Source organism: Bos grunniens, chromosome 24, assembly GCF_055505025.1.
Source record: "Bos grunniens cultivar Pamir isolate PY7600 chromosome 24, Bosgru_T2T1.0, whole genome shotgun sequence".
Lineage (NCBI taxonomy): Eukaryota > Metazoa > Chordata > Mammalia > Artiodactyla > Bovidae > Bos > Bos grunniens.
The window spans coordinates 2408048-2432113 of NC_141188.1; the positions used below are offsets into that span (position 1 = coordinate 2408048).

The window sequence follows — 24066 nt, forward strand, 5'->3', positions numbered from 1 at the left end:
CACAGAGGCCCCCAGGAGAGGGCAAGTCTAGAGGGACAACCCTGTCCCCTTTCTCTGCTGCATGTGTAGCTCGGGAGTGAAGGGCAGGGCACACTGTGATCACTCAGTTAATGAGGCCACAAGCAGGGACCCCACTTGGACCCGAGAAGAAGACTCTGTAGCTTGCTAACAGAGTCACCTCTACACCAAAGAGCCAGGCCTGACCTGCATGTTCCAGCTGGTCACATCAGCAGAAACCCTCAGTGAAAACAACCCAGACATGCTGGTCTCCATAATGCTTCACCATGAGCAGCGTTTTAACCACTCTTCTGGCTTTCACAGAGCTTTCAGAAAGAAAAGGGTGCCATGCAGGGGTGGGGGCGGGGGTCAGGCGAGAATGACTTCATGTATGTGTATGGCTGAGTCCCTTTGCTGTTCACCCGAGACTATCACAACATTGTTCATCAGCTATACCCCAATACAAAATGAAAAGTTTAGAAAAAAGAAAAAGTGGGTGCCATGTTTGTACACAGAGGGGGCTCGCATAGCTGTGAACTGAGTGGCAACATGAAAACCCCAGAAGGAAACAAGTCTGCCGTCGTAAATGTTTGTAAAGTTTCCTGAGGTGTTAAGCAAAGTGGAAGTGTGAGGAGGACTCCCCTTCCCTCCGAGGGCCGGCCCGCAGCGAGCTTACGTGGCGCGCATGTTGTTCTCCGGCAGCAGCGGGATCTCCAGGACCTTGGTGCTGCAGACGACGGCCTCGTGGCTGGCGGTGGACACGGTCTTGCCCGTGATCCGGTGCACCTGATAGAAGGCGTGTGGCCTCAGCAGCCGGTCGTCCGCCGTGCCGATGAAGAGCTGCAGGGTCAGCGGCTCGCTCTCCACATAGCCGTGCAGCTGCGGGCAGAGGAGCGGGGCCGTGAGTGCCGCGCCCACGCCGCGCCCGCCTCGCTCCCCGCTCGTGGCCCGAGGCCGGGCCCCCGCCCCCTTCTGGGATGGACACCTCGTGAGTCGGTGTTGAACACCCGGTTGCCCATGCTGGAACACGAGCGCACACAAGGGCCGTACACACCTGCACGCATCTGCTTGCGTCTCAGGACAGCAACAGGGGCCCCACGAGGGGCAGGTGGGGAGGAAAGCTGGGGTCTCCGGGCCATGGCCTCGTCCAGAGACTCCTCTGCCCACGCGTGTGGACACAAGCATCTCATGAGGCCAAGCCCCTCCACACAAGCCCACCCCCGATGAATTCAGACATGCACCCAATAGGACTCGACCCACTTTCTCCTACTCAGTCCTGTCCTAACCAGAAACAGGATGCTCCAAATCAGACACACCCGACATCTGCCCGGCAGGCTGCGGGTGCATGGGACCCTGGGGCCTGTCCCATGAGCCCCAGGTCGCAGCCTGTCTTCTGCCAGCTTCAGATCCCACATGGGAGGTGGTGGGGGGGGGCTGTACACGGCCATTTCAATTGTATGCTGGGCACATGGTCTTGTGTGGGCATAAAACCCATCAGTCTTGGGCTCCAGATACACAACAAGCTGACTCTGCACCAGGAGCTGGGGGTAAGTGCCGCTCCCAGGACCTTCACCAGCTGCTCCTGGACAGACCTCAGGTGGAGTCCCCGCCTCGCTTCCCCCGTACCCCTCAGTGAGAGTCCCTCTCAGAAGAGCACTGGATTTGCCTTCCATCCTGTTTATGGCAGGCCATCCTCAAAAGGCAAATCCAAAGCAAGCAGGCAGCGCAGGGTCAGCCCCTGTGCCGATCCCCCTCCTGCAGAAGCGGGGACCTGCCAGGGTCCCGACACAGGCCCCAGGAGTGTAGCTGCCGACATAGGCTCAGGGGGCACAGTGGGCTGCTCTCCCCTTTGCGGGCTGTCATCACTGCTCCTTGGACTCATGGTAGCAGTTCAGACAACAGGCAGTTCAATGAGCCAGACCAGTGCAGTCAAGAAGGCTGTCGGTCACTGCTTCCATAAGGGTGAGGGCATAGCCACCCACCCTCTGGCCGACCCTGCTCCCTGGGCGGAAACCACAGAAGAACTGGCCCTGCAGTGGGGTTGTTCTCAGGTCCGGCTGATACATGAGCCCCAAAGCCCCTGCTTAGATGAGGCTTCAGGGGGATCAGTCCCCGCCCCGCCATCCAGGCTCCACCTCTGTCCTGTGAGAAGTCCTGACAGTCACTCCACAGCCACAGGGCAGGAGGCCAGGCTAGACGACCGAGAACTTCCAGGCAGTGCCGGCTTGGGACTTGGGACTGTTTGGAGGCGGACTAAATGCAGACAGTTCTCAGACACACAAGGGGGACAGGATCAGTGACTGCAGAAACGGGACACTTCCAGGTCCAGCAGCAGCTGACCTCCATGTCCAAGACCCTGCTTGCTGTTTCTAGGGCTCACTTTTTCCAAGCTGGGATGTCAGAATGGAAGCTGAAGGTCCAGAGACAAATGAGCCGGAACTTCATTGGCAGGTCTGGCGCCAGGCTCCGGCACTTTCTCTGCCCCGTGTCTCGCTCCTCCTTGCAGAGATCCCACTGCTTGCTTCCCTGGCTGGTTTCCACTTCTTTCCACGACACCCAGTTAGCAGCGTCCACCTCGTTCCCGCCCTCGGCTGTGGCCTCCCCAGCTCTCCTGACCCCACAGTGAGGAACGAGTCTCTCTTCAGCCCAGAGAAGTGAGCGTGTGCTGCTTCCAGTGTGGTTAAAACCAGCAGCAAACCGTCCATCAAGACGCGCTGACAAAGACCCAGCTACTGCACTGACTTCACTTAATTAAGAGATGAAGTCACTTGTAAATTCTGAAGCCTCAGAAGAGAATCCAAACAATGACAGGCCACTCTTGAGAGTCACGCACACTCATCAAGAAGAGTGCCGGGGCTGCGCACCCCCCACGTGGGAGGATGAGCCGGGGCATCAGGCCAAGAGCCGGGCCAGAGAGGGATCCGCACGGCACCTCATCAGGGCGGGGCTCGCGTAGCCTCATGGCTCTGTCCATCCAGCCCCGTCTTCCAGCAGACATGGTCTGCACAGCCTTACAACAGACAATACGAGACCACAGGCCACCGAGCCCAGCTCTGACTGCGGCTGGATCGCGGCCCCAGTGAACGAGTTTACAGCTTCAGGTGAGCGTCCGGCAGCTGAGACTCCCAGCACCGGGGACTGGCGTCGGTGGACGTCTCTGGGGAACGGTCTGTAGCACCCAAGTAACATTTAACAGCCTGTGTTTGTTAAATGTCATGGGCTGCAGAGTGGCTCCCGGGGCATCTGAGCATCACTGTGAGATCTTATGGAGACGAGGATGCAGGTTGGGCGTGCACACAGGTCGGGCGTGCACATAGGACGGGTGTGCACACATGCACACGCCGCACATGCATGCTCACAGGCTGACATGTGCACACGTGCTCTCCAGACTCTCTCTGGGACCCTGGAGTTGCTTAAAGATCTTATTTCCTGGCAGGAGCAGCAGTTTCAGGCATCAGACTTCCCTGTTTTTATCGTCTCTGTCTGTGACACGGCCCCAGGCACCTATGGGTGTGCTTGTTTTCAAAGTGGGTCTTTCCTATTAGAACAATCTTGTGTTCATTCTGACCCACAGGGTCTGACCCGTACGGACCAGACGTGTGCCCGATGGGCAGTGAGCAGAGGGAGTGAACTGGTCTCAGGCCTGTGGCTGGTCCCCAAGTGTCCACAGCAAGAAGAGAGCTGGCAAGAGCCTAAGTTTACTCAGAGACCTAACGTCCACTCGCTGTCCTCCCGGCCTGCTGCATGGACAGAGGCTGACATGGGGCCTCTCCCACCTCTGAGGCCATCGACACAGAGAACCTGCTGGGGCTGCCAACTCCTGATGGTGGGTCCTGCTGACAAGGTTAATTCTGCAGGAACCGCACGCTCTGCCCACCAGGGCAGACGTGCACTCTCCTAGATGGACCCACGAGAGTCTCTGAGCACAGTGCTGAGTCGGGGAGGGTGCTGGGAAGCAGGATTGGCCCCCCGGCCCGCCCAGCTGCTCTCTTCTGTGCTCGGGAGCCCGAGTCCAGTCTTCTGCCAAATCCCCCCGGCCCGCCCGGCGCTCTCCTCCCTGCTGGGGAGCCTGAGTCCCGTCTTCTGCCAAACTAACGAGTTTCCTGAGCAATCTGTGCTGGACTCGACCTAGGTTTTCACAACAGGAAACGTGAATAAAATCAGAGACTGAGGAAGAGACGAATCCTGCCTCTCAGTATTACATTCTGTGACATTTAATACAAGAATATGTAGGCGAGGCTTTGACCAAGACTTGCTCATGCGTGGCCACGGCGTGTTCCTTGTGTCAGGAGGGGCCCCAGGGCGGCACGTGGTCTGGCCGGGGTCAGACGGTCTGACAGCAACAACTTCGAATCCCACAGGACTCACTCTGGGGCTTGGCTCTGCCGGTAGGCAGTGCATTGTGGGTACAACGCTGCCTTTTTAAAAACATGCCATTTCAGTGAAAATGGGAATATTTAAGGCTTAACCTGGGAGGTAAACATCTATTATTTAAAACATGAAGCTCATTTTAAGAGAAGTCATTTAAATACTTCACATGTTCCACTGCATGAGTTTTCTGCCCCTGGCACCTTATAGTATCTGTCAAAATAATATTTATAAAATTACCTGTCATAGCAATGACCTCTCTTTGCTTCAACTTAAACTAAACTGGATGTATTATTCCATTTTCAAGGTACGAGAGCTAGTGAGTTTTCTACACACAGAGATGTTTGTTTTTAGCTGCTGCGCTCAGCTCAGCACTTACACGGCAGGATGACAGGTGAGGAATGATTGAGGCCAAATTTACCGGACGCTGAAATTCCCACAGCACACACAGTGGCAGCAGCGTCATCAAACAAAGGACTAGTTTAATTGAGTGAAATTACTTTCAACTAAGTTTCCAGTTGGTACAAACATATACCGAGCAGGGATCCTAGTACACAGTCAAGCAGGCAATTTAAAGGGAAATTATGCATTTAACCCAGATGTAAAATTTGCATCTTCATGCAATACCCAAAGGAGCTCTGCAGGAAGAAAAACTCCAGTTCACAAGCTGGTTCCACCTTTTTTAACCGAAATTTTCCCAGTACTGGATTAACTTGAGAGACTGCCGTGTGAGCTTTCGGCCTCCAAATCTGCAAGAGGGCTTCCCCTCAGGGTGTCTCGCGTCCTCCATGGCCTGGGAGGAAGGACGGCCCCCCGCCCCCCACGTGAGGTTAGCTCCCTGCAGACCAGACCTTGGGTGGGCGGGGCCGACGCTGTGACCCGAGCCCTCGTTCCTCAGGACAACCTCTCTGAACTCACTGTAAATATTGCACGATGGATGGGGGCAGTGGCCACTCCCCAGGGGTTTGGGTGGGCAGAGGTGTGACTCTGGAGGCCGAGCCTGGATTGTGGGTCTGCCACCAGTGACCCAGAGGCGCCGTGGGTTGGGCCAGGCAAGAGGGCTGATGGAGGTGCCGAGAGGCCAAGGGCACTGCCCGCCAGATGCCCACACGCCCGTCATCGGCCTGCTGCCAGGCCAGCCCCAGCCCTGGCATCGGGTGCCGTGGAGGGGATGGCTGCCACACAGCAGCTAGGGCAGGACTGTGGGTCCTGCTGGGTGGGGCCCGGCCTACATAGGGCGGGGCTGGCCACCTGAGCCGACGCAGAGTAGACGGCTGTCCCGCAGCCCAGAGCCCAGTGGCTCTCGAGGGAGAGGAGACGGAGGGCCCAGCTCAGTGAAGACCGTGCTGCCCCACCTGGAGTGTGTGGACGGGGTGCTTCCGACTGCCCGGCTGCACGCGGGGCAGGGGCAGTGCTCGGGGGCGAGCGCCTTCCCACCCGGAGCCCCCCACAAAAACAGGCCCATGAGCACAGCACAGCAGGAGGAGGGGTAGTGCCGGGGGCACCTGGCGTGGGGTCCGGCCGGGGCCTGGGGCGTCCCTGCTCCCCAGGCCCTGCTCAGTGTCTGCGGCGTCAGCAGCGGCCGCAAATCCCAGCCCTCGTTTCTGTTGTTCTCACTGGCTACCTCACGCATTCTCGTGCTGGTGCCCTGTGACCTCGTGAGTGGGCACCTCTTTGCTTCGGCAGGAGTACAAATGGCAATCCCCTGCTCGGCACAGACAATGACCACATGTTGCAGGGGCTGAACGGGGCCCAGAGCTTCTGCAGAGCCCGCCCAACAGCAGTAGCTCCCACGGCACAGGTGTGTCTGTGAAGAGGGAGACCGTCCAGGTCTGTGCACGTGGCCGAGAAAGAAGGGCAGGAGGGAAACACCACCTGCCTGGGAGCTGCAGGAAGAGTGGAGGGCAGGCGCCCCTGCCCTGCGGCCCCGTGAAAGACTGATTCACTGCAAGGGCAGCTTGGTGGGGTTTTGCTGCAGGGAGGCCGGGTCAGACCCGCGTCCAAGTGGCGTCTGGGCCCCCAGGGCGGAGGGGAGCCAGGCTGCTGCATCGGGTGGTCTGACCCTCAGTTCCCCGCCGGGCCCAAGGAGGTTTGCGATCAAACGGAATTTCTTCTACTAGCGTCTGTTCCTCTGGCTTTTGTGAAAACTCTGGTTTCAGGTTAAACGATCCTGTCTCCAGAGTAGAAAGAGATGTCCACTTAGAACAAATCAAATAAAAAAAAAAAACGGAGTGAAGTTCAGAGTAAAACAAAACACACCAGAACATCAGATGAAGGAAGCGTTGCTGTCTAGCCGCAGTACTGAGACACTCCCAGAAGCCCATCTCTTGAAATGCTGATGCTTTAGTACCTGGGGCAGGTGGTGGTTGCGGGGAGGGGTGCCACGTGAAATGAAAAGGGATGATCACGTGACACGCTGATTTTAATGATCTGGGAAAAAATGACTGCTTCCTGGTGTGTTCCTTCCTTGGTGTCAGCTGTCACAGTCTTCAGGGGCAAACTTGAGCCCAGAAGCCGGCCACCCTAAGGAACATGAGGGCCGCTCTCGGCATGAGGCGGGGCCAGGACCCTCCCCCCGGGCAGCCCAGCCTCCCCGCCCCCGCCGTCTGGACTGGGGCCTCCCGTCTGCTCACCTGGCCACACAGGGGCTACACGGGTCATTCACAGGGACAAGGACACAAGTTACAAACTAAAGTGCTGTTCAGGAATTGACAGGCCCCACCGAGTCTCACGTTTCCATGACCTATTAATTATTCACTGAGGCCTGGCTGTCTGTGGGGCTAGATGCTATCCCTTGGGCTATTTTGGTAACTGGGTAAATGAAGCGTCCTCCTCTGATCCCTCGGTCAGAGGTCAGTGGTGACCCCCCAGGTCTCTCCCCAGCCCCATGGGGCAGCTGGAACTGGGGACCTTTCCGGCAGGGCCGTCTGCTCCCAGGACTGGGTCGGGGTGTCAGGGAGGCAGTGCAGAGGGCAGGCAAGACGGACGCCCTGGCCTGGACGTTGGCCGAGAGGCCAGAAGTGGGGAGCACTGTGTGCGTGCGTGTGTCTGAACTGTTGACAGAAAAAAAGGCAAGACTGTAAAGTTCAGAGACGCCCACAGCCCCCTCCTCGCTGTTTCCATCACAACAAAGGTCACCCAGAACCGGGGCCCTGTTGCCCTGGCTTCGTTGTCACACTGAGCCTGCCGGTGGGCCTCGCTGAGGCCGGACGGAGCCCACCCAGCTCCAGGCCCCGGGGAAGAGGAGCCAGCACCCAAAGGGGCCTCCCAGCTGGTGGCCGGGGGTCCTGCCTGAGGAGCCAGCACCCAAAGGGGCTGCCAGAGCAGCCAGACACGCCCACCAGGGCTGCAGGGGCCTCTGGAGAGTCGGGGCGGTAGACGGTCTGAAACACTCCCCCAAGTCTCTGAGCGACGCTGGCCAAGCCCCACACGCATCTGTGTCCCCAAATGAAAATGGGGGGCAAGGTCCCCTAAACACGAAGTCCTTTCCTAATCTTATAGTCTGATTCTGCCTAGAAAGGTTCTGTTTTTTACCGTGTCTCCTAGATTCAGGGGAGGGGCCGAGGGGGGCAGCTTGCCCCACATCTGGGCACAGAGGGGCCTGCGTCCTGCACATGGTCATGGCCTCTGACTTCGCAACAAGCACGGGGACGCAGATTCAGGCCCGATGAGCTAGGTGTCCTAGGCGGGCAAGAAAGCCCATGTCCAGCCCAAACGTGCGCTGGCCTCCTTCCTGCTCCGCGTGACAGCAGGTCTGACTGACAGCCTGGATGCTCTGGGAAAAAAGCCTGGTTTCCCTCTGACCAGCTGACCGCAGAAGGGCCCGGGGGAGCAGCTGGTCCCCCGACGTGTGGATCGGCATGGCCGAGGCTGCGACGCCCTGGTGGGAGGAGCCGCTGTGTTGGAGGATGTGCTAAAATAACTCAGCGCAGAATAAAACTTTGTGGTTACCTGGCTTTCACAGCAACGAAGAGAGTTTTCTATTTTCATTTGTTTTATAATTATCTGCAGATTCTATTTTTACCCAATTTGTGGTCCACTAACTGAAAAAGAAAACAAACCCTAAAAGCCCCTCTTCCTACCTGCTGCCTCAGCCCTGCACGTAGCTTCTCTTTGCCTCGAGATCAGAGGACTCGCCGGGTGAGGCTGACGTTTCTGTGGGGCCGGCTTTCCTCTCTCTCTCTCTCTCTCTCTCTCTCTCTCTCGGCTGCACGGTGCGGGAGGGGCCTCACCGTTTACACCCAGAACCAGCCACCCTCATTCCGCCCACACTGAACTTGAGTCATTTTGGGGTACTCATGCTTGGGTGGGGCTTTCCTGGTGGCTCAGATGGTAAAGAATCCACCTTAAATGCAGGAGACCCGGGTTGGATCCCTGGGTCGGGAAGATCCCCTGGAGAAGGAAATGGCTGCCCACTCTAGTACTCTTGCCTGGAGAATCCCATGGACAAAGGAGGCTGGGCTACAGTCCATAGGGTCACAAAGAGTCGGGCGTGACTGAGCAACTAACACTTTCGTGCTTAAGATACTTTAAACGCTGTTTCAAGTTACAGAATTCCTCCAGAACATCTCAGCTCTCTCTACTCTACACTGAGAGGTAATAGCATTTGTGCCCCAGACACCTGCCCAGTGGGGATGGGAGCCTGGGGCCCTGGCCGGGGGTGGGGGGCACATCCCCAGGACCGTGGAAAGCACACCGAGGATGCAGACACCCTCGCTCAGGGCCACAGCCGCGCACCTGGCGTCTCAGCAGCGCCCAGTCCGCACGAGGCTCCCTGCCCTACAGGACAGCACCCCTGGCCGACAGAACCTATGAGGGAGGGGGCATTCGGCTGTTACTTCTCCATTGCTTTATTTTCACTTCTCTGTACTTAACAGCTATTTCCTCGCCTCTGTAACGTAACGTCTTTTCCATTCAGCGATGCACTTTCTTCCAGTGGAAGCCGAAGCAGGAGGGGCCGTAAACACTATGTTTATGCCACTGGGCTAAATGCAGGCACTGCTGACCTGCCTCCGCCCGGGAGGACCTGAAACGCCATGGCCTGGGCACTGATGGGGCCCCTGCTGTGCTTCTAAGTCAAGCCACCAACCAAGTGGGTACTGATTGGCAACGAGTGTGTGGCTGTGAACATCGCCCCAACATCATCCCGCAGACTCCAGGCCCTGATTGCTGCGTTGGTGGACGGCCACTTGTCCCTGCACCCTCCTGCCCTCGCCAGCTTTATTTTTATTTATCTAAATGGAGTAGAATACAAACAAGGAGTGCCTGCTGTCTCCCCTTCCGGCCTGCACCATTCCCTAAATGACAGGGCTGGGAGCTCGGGTCACAGTGGGGGCGTAGACAGGGGTGGGGGACTTTGAGGCCTGCCGCTCTTGGGGACAAGATGGCAAATGTGTGTCCGGTAGGACTGTCACAGGTCACAGCGCAGGGCCCGGCGGGTCATGTCACACGTGTGACTGAATGCTGCCGTCCACAAGGACAGCCCACCTGGGAGCTCAGGTTTATCTCCGGGGCTGGAGAACGGTGGCAAGGCGGGTGAGGCCTGAGCACTAGCTCAGCATGCTGGCCTGTAGCCAAGCAAGCTGGCCCCCCAAGGTGTGTGCAGGGGAGTGGTGCCCAGAGCCCACCCCACTCCCAGCCTCCTCCACCACGCTGCCCTGGCCCTGACATCCTGTGGCAGGTGCCTGCTCCTCCATTCCCAGCTGACAAGTGGCGAGTCCCAGCCAGCGCCCCAATGTCGGACCCAGGGCCCAGCTCCGACCCCAGTGGGGTGGGCAGGCCAGAGAACACGCATCTTAAAGGGGCACGGCGAGGATGACCCTGCAGGTCAGGGACCACATTTTGGGAGCCACTGCCTCCAAGGGTCCCAGGCTTCAGAGAGGAAAGCAGAGTCTTTAGAATCAGCCTCTGAAAACTCCAAACCGGAGCGGAACCCGTGCAGACAGACCTAGCTTGGGACGAATCTGAACGTGGCCCAAGGTGACCTCTACTGATGGCTGCTCGGGGACAGGGACCGTGACCACATCTGGGGAGCAGCCCTGGGAGGCGGGAATGTGGGCAGGGAAGGGATGCCTGGGGGCTGGGGGATGGTTCCGAGCAGGGGGCGGGCAGAGGGGCTCTGTACCCGCGGGGCTGGGGGCAGGCAGAGGGCCCTCAGATTGGGTTCTGACTCTCCCCAGGGCAGAAGGCCTCCGCCTGTCCTCACGCAGGGTGCAAGGTGCCCAGCACGTGGTCTGGCTGTGCAGCGCCCGTGGCAGGAATCAGGGACGAAGGGCCACACGGCCGGACGAGAGACCGAGGGGGATTCTGAGCAGAAGCTTCTCCGTGGCTCGACCAGCCCCGGACGTTCATTCTTACAGATTGTTACAGAAAGGTCCTGGAAAATGGAGCACTCTTATTTCAAAGCTATTTTTATTCTCTTTAAGATCTTCCTACTCCAGAACACCTTGAAGTGACAGAGCACCAGGGTCAAGTCTGTTAAGAGCCTAGTCTAGGTGGCAGCCCCAGCCCACGCTGCCCACTGGCCACAGAGCACCTCCTTGGGCACGCTGTCTCTCCTTGGCTTCTGTTGCCCATCCTTTCTGAGTCAGGCATGCTCAGGGACCCACGGGGGTACGGGGCAGCGTCCCTCTGGACAAAGCAGCTGCCTGGCTGTGCCCAGGTCCCTGTAGCCCCCACCAGGAGTCACAAGCAAAAGCTAGAGCCATTTGCCCTCCTTGGTGAAAAAACACTTGCCAGCAACACCATCCAGGGGGTCCTCCTAGCTCCCCCAGGCCCAGGCTGGTCACCCCAACACCACTGTCCATGGAGCCCTCCCAACGCTCCCAGGCCTACAGTGGTCACCCCATGGTCTCCGGGGTATCGCCTGCCCCCTGCCCCCGCAGCAGCTCGCTGAAGAGAAGCCTCCTCCCCACATTACAGCCATACAGGGGCTGCAGGCAGTGCACCCTCAATCTGCCTGTCTGTACCGAGCAGACTGGGACTCAACTGGGCATAAAATATTCAGCTAAACTGGCTGAGAGGTGAAGATTTTTTTAAGAACACAGAAAGAGCTGTTGGCTGTCGCCGCAGAGTGGCCTCTGGGCTGAACTGGCACCTCCCTGAGCAGGGCCAGGCCTGGTTGGAGTGGAGAGGTACCTGCACGCTGGGGTGGCCCCCGGCTGATGCCTTCACGGCCCCGCGGCTGCCCTCCGTCTCGTAGTGGGCACGGTGGTGGGACTTGGGCTGCACCTCGATCCTCAGCTCGTAGGGTCCTGAGTGTGACGGCAGCTGCCAGTCGAGAGCCGGCAGGGACGGGCTGAAATGGACACACGGAGCGTTAGAGGCATGGACGGCTCCCCGCGCCCACGGACCCGGCCTGAGACAGACGGGCGGCGTGTCCTTCCGGCTGGGTCTGAAACTCCCATCGGTGAGGTCATTGTCCTCACATGAGCAGCAGTTAAAGCTGCAGAGCCTATGGCCAGCTAATTGTGACGGACACCCAGACCTTCTCAGCTCCTCACGACGAGGTTCCTGAACACAATGCAAACCTCTTCCACATTTGACCCTAAATATTTTCCTTCCTTCATGAAAGGCTTAAAAATTATTTAACCTCCCCAATAAGGTAGATCTTTTAAAAATCACAGCTCTATCAGCCTGACCTGAGAAGTGGGCAGGCTGGTTCCCATTTCCTCTGCCCACAAACCAGCTGTGAGCACACCTGACACATGGGGGGCGCCTGATAAGGCAATGGGTTTGCAGCAACCTCGCCATGTCCATGATCCACAGCAGCCAAGACCCGCAGAACCAAGGGAGCAGCAGGCAGGTTTGCGAGAGGAGCAGGGAGAGATCAGACCACAGAACCTCTGGTCCCCCGGGGCAGTGGTACCAGGCCCACATGAGGAGACCATGTCTCCATTCAGAACATGCAGTGTACTAATCTGTTCCCTTATACATACTGTCCATCTAGGTGAAAAGACTGTCCTTTGCTGTGAACAGAAGAGAAACAGATGAAAAACAGGTAGAAGTTAGGTTCATCTGACTCCCAGGAAATCAAAACAGAAAGAGACTGAGAGACAGACAGAGAAGTGGAGGAGGACCGAAAGGTCCACTCCTCACCATCCAGAGGGCAAGGCCCCAGAGCCGCTCGGCATTGAGTACAGCCGAAAACAGGCTTGGGGAATAACTTGTTCCTGAGTCACTGGCAGAGCCAGCAACACGGCTGCATGCAGTTTAAAGTTAGAATGGCTCACAAAATAAATACTGTCACACACAGACAATTAAAATTATTGTTTGAGGTTGGAAATTTTCAGCATGAATCTGGCAGCTCCACAAAACTGTAAATGTACCTCTGATTCAGGGAAAAGGCCTCAGCCTGGAAGAAACATTCTGAGATGTGCCTGCTGCGCCATCCTAACCCCTCGCGGCCCTGCCGCCAAAGCACCTTCCTCGGCTACCCCCGACCCGGAGCGGAGCCCCCGCACGACCCTGAGCGCCTGGAGGTTCTCTTGTGCCTCAGCCCTGCCTGCTGAGCATGATGGATGACATCAAACTCACCTCCAGCCTGATCTGATTTCTTAAAAGATCACACTCGATGCAATGAAGAAAATGGTTAAATTCACATCTGACACCCAGCTGATCCAGCTGACCCATGCAAACAGGAGCTGTCTTACGTTCTCCACACACACAGACGCGTGTGTCTTACGATCAACCAAACAGACTGCCTCCACAATTGGGTGCGCGTCTCTAAGTATTTCCGTATAAAAGGGATGCTGTTGTGTTCAGTAGTCAAGTCGTGTCTGGCTCTGAGACCCCATGGACTGCAGCACGCCAGGCCTCCCTATCCCTCACCATCTCCCAGATTTTGCCCAAGTTCACGTGCACTGAGTCAGTGATGCCATCCAACCACCTCATCCTCTTTAAAAAAAACAGAGTATCACATCTATTTTATTTTGTTGATATATCCCTTTTATATGTTTTTGCCTTTTTATACAGATATAAAAGGGCTTCCCAGGTGGCTCAGATGGTAAAGAATCTACCTGTGATGCAGGAGACCTGGGCTCCATCCCTGGATCAGGAAGATCCCCTGGAGAAGGGCATGGCAACCCACTCCGGTATTCTTGCCTGGAGAATTCCATGGGCAGAGGAGCCTGGCGGGCTACAATCCATGGGGTCACAAGAGTCAGACAAGATTGAGTGACTAAACCACCACCACTGTAGACACCGAAGAGGTGCACATCCAGCGTGAGACCCCGGCAGCCTTGCTGGTCATGTCCCTGGCACAGACCCACAGCCTCCATCACAGAGCACGACCCCTCGGGGCTCCTGATGCCTCCTGGGGGTCTGGCCCCTGCACGGAGCCTGCTGGCTGTAATCTGGGCCAAGCCTCATAGGGAAGGGCACTCGAGGTAGCATCTTCTTACAACACTAACGGGCACCCCAGAGGTGGTGACATACACATAAACACCTGAACCCCCAGGGGTAACATCCACCAAAGTGTCCGGGGCTTCCAAGTGTCCCCTGACATCTGACATGCGTCTGCCTACAGGCAACGAGGGACTCTAGGCCCAGGACTGGGACCTGCCAAGCCCCTCCAGCTGAGCACGGGGGAAACGATGGTTCATGTACCTGAGCAGACCGGGAGGCGTGGAGCCGGACTCCGACGGCCTCGGGGAAACCACGGGTCAGGGGGTCTGAACACTCGCTGGGTGACACCAAGGGATTATTTAAATCACACATTAGTGTCTAGTGTGATGTCGACTGGTGCCACAATTCGTGTCTAAACCTGACCCCGTCTCTGGAAGACGCACACTGAACATCACTGGAAAGGTCACGCAAGGTGGGCGTGGGCGGGGGCAGGCAGGTGGACTGCGAGTTCCTCCATCTGTTAGGGGTGGGTGTGGACACCGTGACGAGTCTCCGACGCTGCACAGGGTTGTTTTTCTGTGACACAAACTGAAAGAGCAAATCTAAGAAACACACCCTCGAGTTTCCACGGTGATCTTCCAGGCCGGAACCAGCAGGCACTCAAGTTCCTTTTGGTTTACTGACATTAAAAAATATGCCACAGGGAACACTGTTAGCTGTAAACCCCCCAAGCCACCCTCCTTTCCACCTTCCTGCTCTCACCCCATGAGCTCGGTGACTATTCCCTCGTCCAGCTTCACCTGAGCCTGGGCCCCCCGAACCTCCTCCCACAGAAAGGCCATGTCCACTCACGACTGAGAACAGCTCCCACTGAACGGCTGCCCACGTGCCCCACGCCAGGAGCCACGGACGAGCCTCAGGGAGCCCTGTGCTGTGAAGTTCTCCTTCCTGTAGACACCTGGGGTTGGTGGGGGGGAGCTGCTATTCCAAGCAGATGATTTGGGTACAGTCCTTTCAGTGTTGAATTTTTGAGAGCTAAAGCCCATAATGGACCTATCACTTAGAAGAAAACTGCAAAGGTTTTAGAACTCAGCTGTTTCTAAAAGAGCTGAAGATACAAACTCTGAACTTGGCAGGGTTCAAATCTACCCGAAGGAGACCAGACCTAGAGGGGAAGGCCGTCACCCCAAGCTTGAAAGAAACGCGTTTTCCCAGGGTCGCAGCCAAGGGAAGGGCTGCTTGACTTACTTGCTTTGATTTGACTTTTTCCCTTTAATTTTAAAAAAGGTCATGGGCTCAGTTCCCATGAACTTTAATGAAGCAGAGTCTTTGGGCTCCCAGAGCGCTCTGGGCCGAGGCCGGGCCGGGACCACACACCTCGCCAAAGGCCAACCCACCCCCCGCCCCCGGCAGAGTCCAGGCAAGAAAGCTGCTCCCACTGAGAGGTCACCTTCCTGGAGGGCTGCTGGGCAAGGCTGATCTCTCCGTGGTGACCCTCACTGGTTCTCGGGGCCCAGGGAACCACCCTCAGGGAGGCGCTTGGGGTCAACCACGGGAAGGCCCGAGTCTAGAGCTGGCCGGGCTCTTCTGATGGGCCTGGAAGGGATGCAACAGGGGCCGTTCAGACAGGAGCTCTCACCTGGGTCTCAGGACACTGTGAGCTGTCACCCCCGACTGTCGGGACGGCCTCCTCTGCACTGAGGGGACCTAGGGACAGGACAGGCCGAGGGGGCTGGCGGCCTGGAGGACGCTGGAGAAGTGCTTTTACCGGGGTATCAGTGGGTGGATGGGGGGCGAGGGGCAGAGCTGGGCAGTAACGTACAGGGGGGCCAATGACCCACGTATCCCCTGCCTGTCCCAGCACCCTGACCCTGAGATTCTGCGGCCAGCCACCTGTCCTAAGGCCCAAGCTCCCCCAGGAGGCTCTGCCCAGGTCACACTGGCCCGGACCCCTCCTGAGTGCCAGCTCGGTCCCCAGAGTCCCCGACGTGTCCCTGTGCCCATGGGAGGGGGGCTCAGATGAGGTTGAGCCCCTAGGGGGTGCTGGCGGGTGGAGGCCACCTGCTCGTCCTCCACACAGCCTGAGCAGGGCTGTCCACCTCAACGGGCCATGGAAACGGCGTGGCCGGAGTGACAAGCGCCGGGGCAGGGCGCAGCACTAACCAGCGCTTCCGTGCGCCTGTGGCGGGGTGGGGTGCCTGCACTCAGCCCGCTAACCGACCTGGACGCAAAGCCTCTGGGCGGTTACTTTCTTCACCAAAAACCAGCTCGAGGCTGGGTGTGAAGCCCCAGCTTCCAGGAGGTTATTTTAGAAGCATTTATTCAAAAAGCAAACCCCATCACGACACATACATTTTTGCTCATGAACCCAAGGAACAGTTGTCAGCGAAGGCCCGTTAATGTCCACAGAGGGCCTCATCTTAAATGTGACTAAGTTTCACCCTCCGCAGGATGGGCCCCATGTCTCCCTGGCTGCCTAACCCAGGTGCACTGCAGGTGCCTGAGGCCCTGAGTCCCCTGCACTCTCTTCAGAGGAAAACGTCTGGACAGAAAGAGTTCTCTTTTCTCTGTGGTCACTGGTGCATGCTGTCACTGGACACTTCCTCCCGGTCAGGTTCCTACCAGTTTGGGAAACTCAAGACTGGAGACCCCCGAGTGCAGCCCAGCCCCACACGCATGCCATGGCCAGCTGGGTCAGAGCAAGAACAGGCCGGGAGCTGTCCAGTCTCAAAAGCAAAACTCTTTGAGCACTTGGATTATCCACAAAATCAACCAGCACGGATCTCAAGGCTCAACTTGAAAATCAGTGTATAAAGCCACAAAGACTCAAACTGATCCTCTCCAGGAATGCAGAAGTCCTTGAGATCCTCGTTCTCCTTTTCACAGCTAATAATACCAGACATTCATAGGATAACATCCAATAAAGCAATCGGGGGCTTCCCTGGTGGTCCAGTGATACAGAATCCACTGTGCAACGCAGGAGACATAGGCTCGATCCCTGGTCCAAGAAGATCCCACGGGCCACGGAGCAGTTAAGCCCGCGCACCACAGCTACTGTGCCTGTGCGCCTGGAGCCTTGCTCTGCATCGAGAGAGGCCAGTACAAGAAGCCCGAGAGCCCAACCAGACAGGAGACCCCGCTCGCCGCAACTAGAGAAAGCCCGTGCACAGGATCAAAAGCCCAGCACGGCCAAAACACAAAATAAATAAATCTTTGAAAAAAAAAAAAAGAGCAGTCAGGCCCACATCCTCCACCTGAATCTCGAGGAAAGACTGAAAGGTGCAGAGAAGCCTCTGCCGCAAACCTGCAGATCTCAGCTGAACCCTCAAGGCTACGCCTTCCCGCCGGAAGTCAGCGCTTAGGCCGCTGTGTCCAGGGTCCACGGTGGACTCTGAGGAGCCAGGAGAGCCTGCTCCATGGGTAGCTGGGCACTAGGCCTCTGAGACTATCTACTCCTGCAGCAAGCAAGCATGATCTGCAGAAATCGCAGCCCAGGCCCGACTCTGGACACCGAGTTCACCTGCAGACGCCTCTGCACAGCTGAGGCCACAGTTAGCCTCTGGGCTCCTGAGGCCTCAGTCTGCCGGCCTCCCACCTCCCCGAGCAGCCACCAACACCCTGCAAGCAGGACATGGACTTTGTAGAGAGATCCCAGCCCTCGACACCACCAGAGCCCCCCACCTAGCAGGCAAATGCATCACGACTCCTGGGAGCAGGGCCCAGCCAGGGGGCTGCCACTCATGGCCTGAGTCCAGCTCTACCTGTTACCAGCGGGGCCTGAACAGTGGCCCGGGTACTGGGCCCTGGTCCTGTAAGCACTGGGGGGGACGGATGGAGACCACTCCACTCACTGGTTTCTTTCTAAAGCTTACTGTCAGCGGCTTCCTTTTATTGGAAGGGTGTAAATTTTTTTTTGTCCCTGCCTCACGTGGGATCTTAGTTCCTGGACCAGGGATTGAACCTGCGGCCCTTGCAGTGGACATGCCAAGTCTTAACCACAAGACCACCAGGGGTGTCCCTGCTGAGCTTCCTTTTGTGACCTCCAGATGACGAGCTCCTCGGCCAGGTCAGAAAAGGGAAAATAACCCAGAAGCGATGTGTCCAAGACCTCGGGTGGGCTGGCCCGATGCAAACTATCTGAGTGCAGACGGCTGGGGCCAGGGCAGTCATTCCAGTGGAATGATGTGTGGTCAGATTTGTTACCAGCATACAGTTTTATTTAATCTTTTTCCAAATTAGGGTAAACTCTGAAATATTCATATAACTTAAAGATGCAGTCAATCAATTGTAGCTTCATCAGGCTTCTGGGAGCTAAGACCTGGGCACAGCACGAAGGTCACAGATATCATTAAAGTCATCAATTGTACCCAAAACCTAGAAGAAACTGTGTCTGAAACACATTGACTGGGAAGTGCAGCCCCTTGGGTCGCTGAACCCAGAACAAGCAGTGGGGTCATCACATGCCCGCACCCCTCAGAAAGTTGACCCCACAGTGGGGGCTCTCCTGGGCCCAGTGGTTATGACTCCGCACTTCCACAGCTAGGGGCGCAGGGCTGGTCTGGGAACTAAGACGCCCCAAGCCTCAGGACATGGCTAACAAAGAAATAAGTCAGTAATGCTCAGACCACAAAGCAAAGTTTCGTCTGCAGTGATTTAATTCAACGCTGCTGCTGTCAGAAACGGCATGTCTCAAAACACTCTGCCTTCCCAGACCAGCTCCTTCCAGTCCTTTCCTCACATAACCCTGCCCCTTGAAGGCACATCCAGAGATTCTGCCGGGCACAGAGACAGCACTGAGACGTCAGAAGTCAGGCCTCTCCACAAGCCCATTCCAAAGGAAGAACGAGCTCCCTGAACGCATGCAGGCCCTGGGTAAGGACGACACCCTTGCCAGGGCAGGAGTTCCAGTACATTTTCTTGAACCGACACAGGCTTACGCTTGAGCATCTCCGGGACAATGACAGCCCCTTGAAGCCACCAGCGGGAGTCAATCCACAGCCATCTCTGCCCTCTCTGCCACGGTCAGGGGCAGCATCGCTGTCAGCGCCGTGGGAGGACCTGCTTATTCTCATCCAAGGACAGGCGCGGGGAGTCCTCCCTGGAGAGGCCCCCCCGTGGCCTGGCTAAAGCCATTGGACAGACAGCCTTCAGATGGGTCACTTGTGACTCCTCTGCGTCTCTCAAGCTTCAGGAGCAGAGCACCGTTCTCTGAGGCTCTACATCAAAACTCTTCTTTAAAAGCTACGAACTTCTGTCCAACAACTCTGTTGATTCCACAAACACAACCCCTTCTGTGGCAGGAACTGGGAATCATCTTTGACCCCGTGAGACTGTCGGAAGGTTCCACGCAGAACAGAGGGCCGCGTGTGCTGGGAGCGGTGATCCCATGGACTCCACATTCCTCGGGAAGAGACCCACGCCGCACACGTCTCATTAAAAAGTTCCTCTCGCTGGCAGGATAGTCGTGGATGTGCCCAGAGGGGCTGCCTGCTCCCACGGGGGTGGCAATGGATCTGTCCTGATAAACTGCCCATCCCAGACCTCGGAGCCTGTCAGCACCGGGCGCCCGGCCGTGCAGCCCGAGACCCACTGACACCTGATGCCAGCCCCCTCCCTCCACCGGTCCCCAGGCACGTGCAGCAGCGTCCAAGGGCAGGAAGTGTGGTCACCACCCCCCAGGGCAACGGCCTGACCTCTCCCTTCTCCAGCTGGCCCCTGGCACCCGTGGACAGGATCACAAGGAAAACACTGCCAGGGACCAGGAAACATATTTTGATGTGGAACCAAAACAGTGGGAAAAGCTGACTTCAAGCCCAGGAGGAAGTGTGGGGCTTGTTGGCGCGAGCTCACAGGAGTGCTGGGGGACCCCACCTGAGGGGGCCTGGACCGGGAGATAGAGCGGGGCACTCAGCCTGCGGAGCAGCCCCCTGAGCAGAAACGGGGCAGCCCTGGTGCTTTCCATCACTGACAACCCCCAGAACCACGCATGTTCCCATGGGCACCCCAGCACTGGGGCTCGAGAAAGCCGCCCCGTCCATCTGGGGTCACAGGCTGAGCTGCTCCCCACAGAGGCTCCAGGGTGGAGTCCTAACTCCAGGACGGCAGCAGACCCCCGCGCCTGCAGGCTCAGTCTTTACAGGGGCCGTCAAGTTAGGGTGAGCCCCTAAAGCGGTCGCATCCAATGACGGCAGGAGGAGCCAAACGGCTGGACCGTGGGCTCCAAGCCCCAGACTGTGAGGAAGGAACGTCTGCTGTTTAAACCGCCCCGTCAGTGGGGCTGGGTCCTAGCGGCTCCTGGAGATACGGGCTCATGGTCTCCTTGCAAGCCCTTAGGACCTTCAAGCCAACGTCACCACGCGAGTTCACTGAAGCCTCGTTCTAAACTGGAGAAGGGTGCTTTGATGTATTCTTCCTTTATATAATTATAAAACTTTTATAATAATTATAAAGAGAGCGTGAATAAAAATTCTTACATTTTAAAATGCCTCCAAATGTATTTTTTTAAACTCTCACATTCATGAATGAAATCCACGTTCCGGGATACATCTGTTTTGACAGTAACTCTGGAAACGCCAGCTTTTTGAACTCTATGTGCATGCACCCTGAAGCCTGTCAAGACCCGTCACGGCCCCCTTGCCCCCTGGCTCTCGACTGCTACCCACGCCGGCGGAAAGGAAGCGTTCAGCTTTAGAAACTCACATTGCTTTTTTGCCACAAGCTTCTGTAAAGGTTTGGCACCAAGAACTAAACTGTCCACTTACAGCTCTAACTACATCTTTAGTTTAGAAAAAAGGACGGTTCTGAAGAGAACACAGAAAGCTCTGTAACAAATAACACCCTGATTCACTCTCCTCAAGGTCTGGACAGGACAGCTGGAAGCCACGGGGCCAACACGCAGTCCTGCCTCCAGAAGCAAACAGGAGCAGCAACAAGCCTCGAACACTGAATCCACAGGCAGAAGCCTCTTCCTGGGAGGCAGCCACAGCCCTTGGCAGAGCACGGGCCTCCAGGGAGGGCCTGTGCGCATGGCCGACACCTGACCAGAGTCCCGGGGCAGAAAGCACTCTGCTAGGGGTCATTAGTGGTCCACCTGCTGGGAAAGCTGTTTAGTTAAAAATAAAAGCCCCGGGCTGAGTGAGGGGACCCAATGAAGCAGAAGCAGCAGCCCCAACACCGTTAAAAAGAAAAATCAACAGCCCAAGATGCAACTAGCAGCTCGGAGGAGCTGGGGCTCCTGCCAGGCGGCGGTCTCTGGGGAGGGGCACCGAGTCGCTCCCAAGCCGGCACGGCTGGTGCGGGCGCGCGGGCTGCTCCGGGGAATTGTGAGCAGGGCCCCATCTGCGCCGACTGTGCAGTGACAGCAATTAGGTGCGAGCAGGGGAGGCGAAAACAGAGACAGGAGCTGCGCCTGGCTTTACAGGGAGCAAAACAAAAACCCAGCCCACGTGTTAGTAAGCCCCAAGACGGCAGACAATGTGCCCGAAGGTCCCCCCAGCGCTGGAGAACACAGCCTCGTCTGGGCACCGGCCTAAGAAGGACAGAACGCGTGAAGATGAGCTCTCTGGCGCTCAGCCAACGTGACCAGGTCCTGAGAAAGGGAGATTGGACACAGACGCAGGCTGGAGAAGGCAGAGTGATGCCGGGAGGCTGCAGCCCCGCCCGCGCGCCGCTCACCTGGTGTAGGACGCGGGGGACCGCGGCCGGGCCCACGGGTACGGGTGCTGCGGCACCGACAGGTACTGGTCGCAGAAAGCGCCCTTGCGGATGTGCTGGAAGGCCGCGAACTCCTCGGGCTGGAAGTCAGGCGTGGGCGGCGTGGTCCCCAGGTCCTCGCCCGCCGGCTCCACCTTGAGCGCCACCGCGGGCGAGTGGTCCAGCGTGGTCTTGCGGGCCTTGACCGGGACGCCGTCACCCAGGTCCAGGCTGCTGTCGGTGCTCAGGGCGTTGATGGCGGCCACGATGGCCGAGCTGGTGTACTGTGTGGTGTTGCCCAGCCAGGTGTCGTCGGTGACGCTGACCCGCGGCGAGCCCTGCGGGGACGGCGTGGGCGAGGGGTGCGGGGAGCAGGACAGCTGCCGGCCGTTGAGCCCGTACTTGCGCTTGTTGCAGGGGGACGAGGGCCTGGACGTGCGGGCCCCCAGCCAGCTTTCCTCGGTGACGCTGGTGCGGGGGGAGGTGGAGGGCGAGTGCCGTGGGGACCCGAGCAGGCCGCAGGCCCCCAGGCCACGGGCGAAGCCCTCCTCGGGGTCTGTGGTCTTGGGGGACACGCAGGGGGACTGCCAGGGGGACGTCTGCGGAGACGCGTATGGGTACGAGAAGCTGGACTCGTAGGACGAGGCCTCAGAGTTGCAGCTTCGGGAGGACAGGCTGCTGGCGGGGCTCAGGCAGGAGGGGTCACGGTAGGCCTCCAGGCTGGGCAGGTTCAGCGTGGCCGTGGATGGGGACCGCTTGGGGAGGACGTCCTCCACATCCACCTCATGCAGGAACTGGCTGCTGTTGTGGTGCAGCCCAAGGTAGGAGGTGATCTCGATGCGCGGGCTCTCCAGGGCCGGAGCCCCGTTGGGCCGGATGCCGCCGGATGACAGGAAGTAGCCTGAGGGCCCGCTGTCCACTGCCCCGCCATAGCCCACGGCGGAGACGCCCGTGGCCGAGCTCTGCAGGTCGTGGCATGGAGCAGGCAGCGAGGGGTGAGCCGCAGAGAGGGGCAGGCCCGCACCCAGGCCGGGGGCGGCGTAGCCGTAGTGCTCTGGAGGGAAGAGGGAGATGGTGAGGGCCTGGGCTGGGGGTGTGGGGCCCCCCACCTCCGACCCCAACCCCACAGGCCACTGAGATGGGCCCCCCACCCCCGACCCCGTAGGCCACTGAGATGACCCCGCTGCTCGCCCGCCCTGGCCTTGCCCTCAGGGCCCCCGCCCCTCTGGCCCTCCTCTCTCCACTCCAGCCGTGGCCTCACACTCGGTCACACGCCCAATGGGGTTTCCGTCTGCCCACACTCCTTCCTCAAGAGCCGCACGCGGGGCCCCTTTTTTCTGCTTCTACTCAAACACTGCCTCCCCCAACCACCCTATCCCAATCCCAACCCCCCAGCCCAACACGCATGTCACGCTCCCCCACTTTATCTCCCCCACATAACGTTGATCATCCATCATATTTTCCACTAGAGGAAACCACGGGTTTCAGGATGGGGGTGTCAGAGCCATCCCAGTGCGCTCTGTGGTCCACTCCTGTTTCCAGTCCAAATGGTGCTGATTTGTTCAATGAACAGATGGACAGGGTTTAGACCTGGGGTATCAGACCCTGGGACCGGGACGTTTAAGGACGTTGTAACAGACTGATCACCAGAGACAAAGCACTGAGATGAGCACACAGACTCCGGGGCCTCTCACGCAACCTCTGACAGTGACTCGGGGCCCAGGAATCCTTTCAAAAGAAAGAGAAGCAGAGGGTATCGATGTACAGCCATGATTTGGCTCTTTTTAATTATAACCTCAGTAAAATATGTATAAAAAATCATTACTAGTGTAATTAGTCATTTTTAGCAGCAAACCACACGCCTGGATTTCCGATTTGAACAGACGGTTCATAACTGCTGGTTCCTCATGACCGCAGCCTGGAGCCGAGTCTCCCAAGGTCTCTGAATAATGGAGCCACTTGAGGAAACCCTACACCACCTCCCCGGCTCAGCACACCGGCCCCAGAGACGCTTCATCCAGCCTCCAGGCTTCTGAACCTGCCTGGACAAACCCTAGAGCTCGGGGGCCTCGAAGTGCAGGCTCAAACACCACGGATTTACCAACAACAACGGGTCTAGCTTCCCAAATCGGGGGAGATCTATTTCCATTCTCACTTATTTCAAAAGAAGCCTGCGACCACCCTCTGGTAACCCAGGCCCTTACCATCCCTGCTAGTGAGGAGCTCCGGCTTTTACACTCTGAAATACCGTCCCATAAAACACTGTTCTCAGCTGCCCCTCAACAGGGCAGGCCGGGAGAGCACGCAGGCCTGCCCCGCCCCCGGGTCTCGCAGGCAGCCTATCTTTCGGGAAGAAGGCGTCCAGATGCTCAGAGTCGCTGCTGGAATCTAAACAGCCCCGGAGCGAGGCTGAGAGGGACGAGAGCGGGAAACTGCAGCTGAGGGAATTGAAGCTCCAGGGGGCGGGGGGAGGAGGTGGGGGCGGGGGTAAGCGGATCTGCAGACACCCCCCCACCCCACCCTGCCAGCCCTGTCGTCCCCACCCCCACCCACCCCCATGCTCCTGAGGGGGATGGAGGGACCCTCCTGGGGCTGCCAGGCGAAGCTGCCCTCAACGTCCTCACACCAACACCCGCAGTCTCACTGACACTTCAACACAAAAAC

The 24066-nt window shown here is 57.9% G+C and overlaps 1 protein-coding gene across 4 annotated transcripts in view; it reads right to left on the bottom strand.

Annotated features, from left to right (window-relative positions):
• Positions 1–24066, bottom strand: part of NFATC1 (nuclear factor of activated T cells 1) — an 88695-nt gene that overhangs the window by 52907 nt on the left and 11722 nt on the right. For all 4 annotated transcript variants that reach the window (XM_086372089.1, XM_086372087.1, XM_086372088.1 and 1 more), the window contains exons 2-4: positions 21385–22456; positions 11503–11662; positions 674–876 (exon numbers count right to left, since the gene is read on the bottom strand). In XM_086372089.1, coding sequence (XP_086228215.1) covers positions 674–876; positions 11503–11662; positions 21385–22456 — 1435 coding nt within the window. The remainder of the gene's footprint in view (positions 1–673; positions 877–11502; positions 11663–21384; positions 22457–24066) is intronic.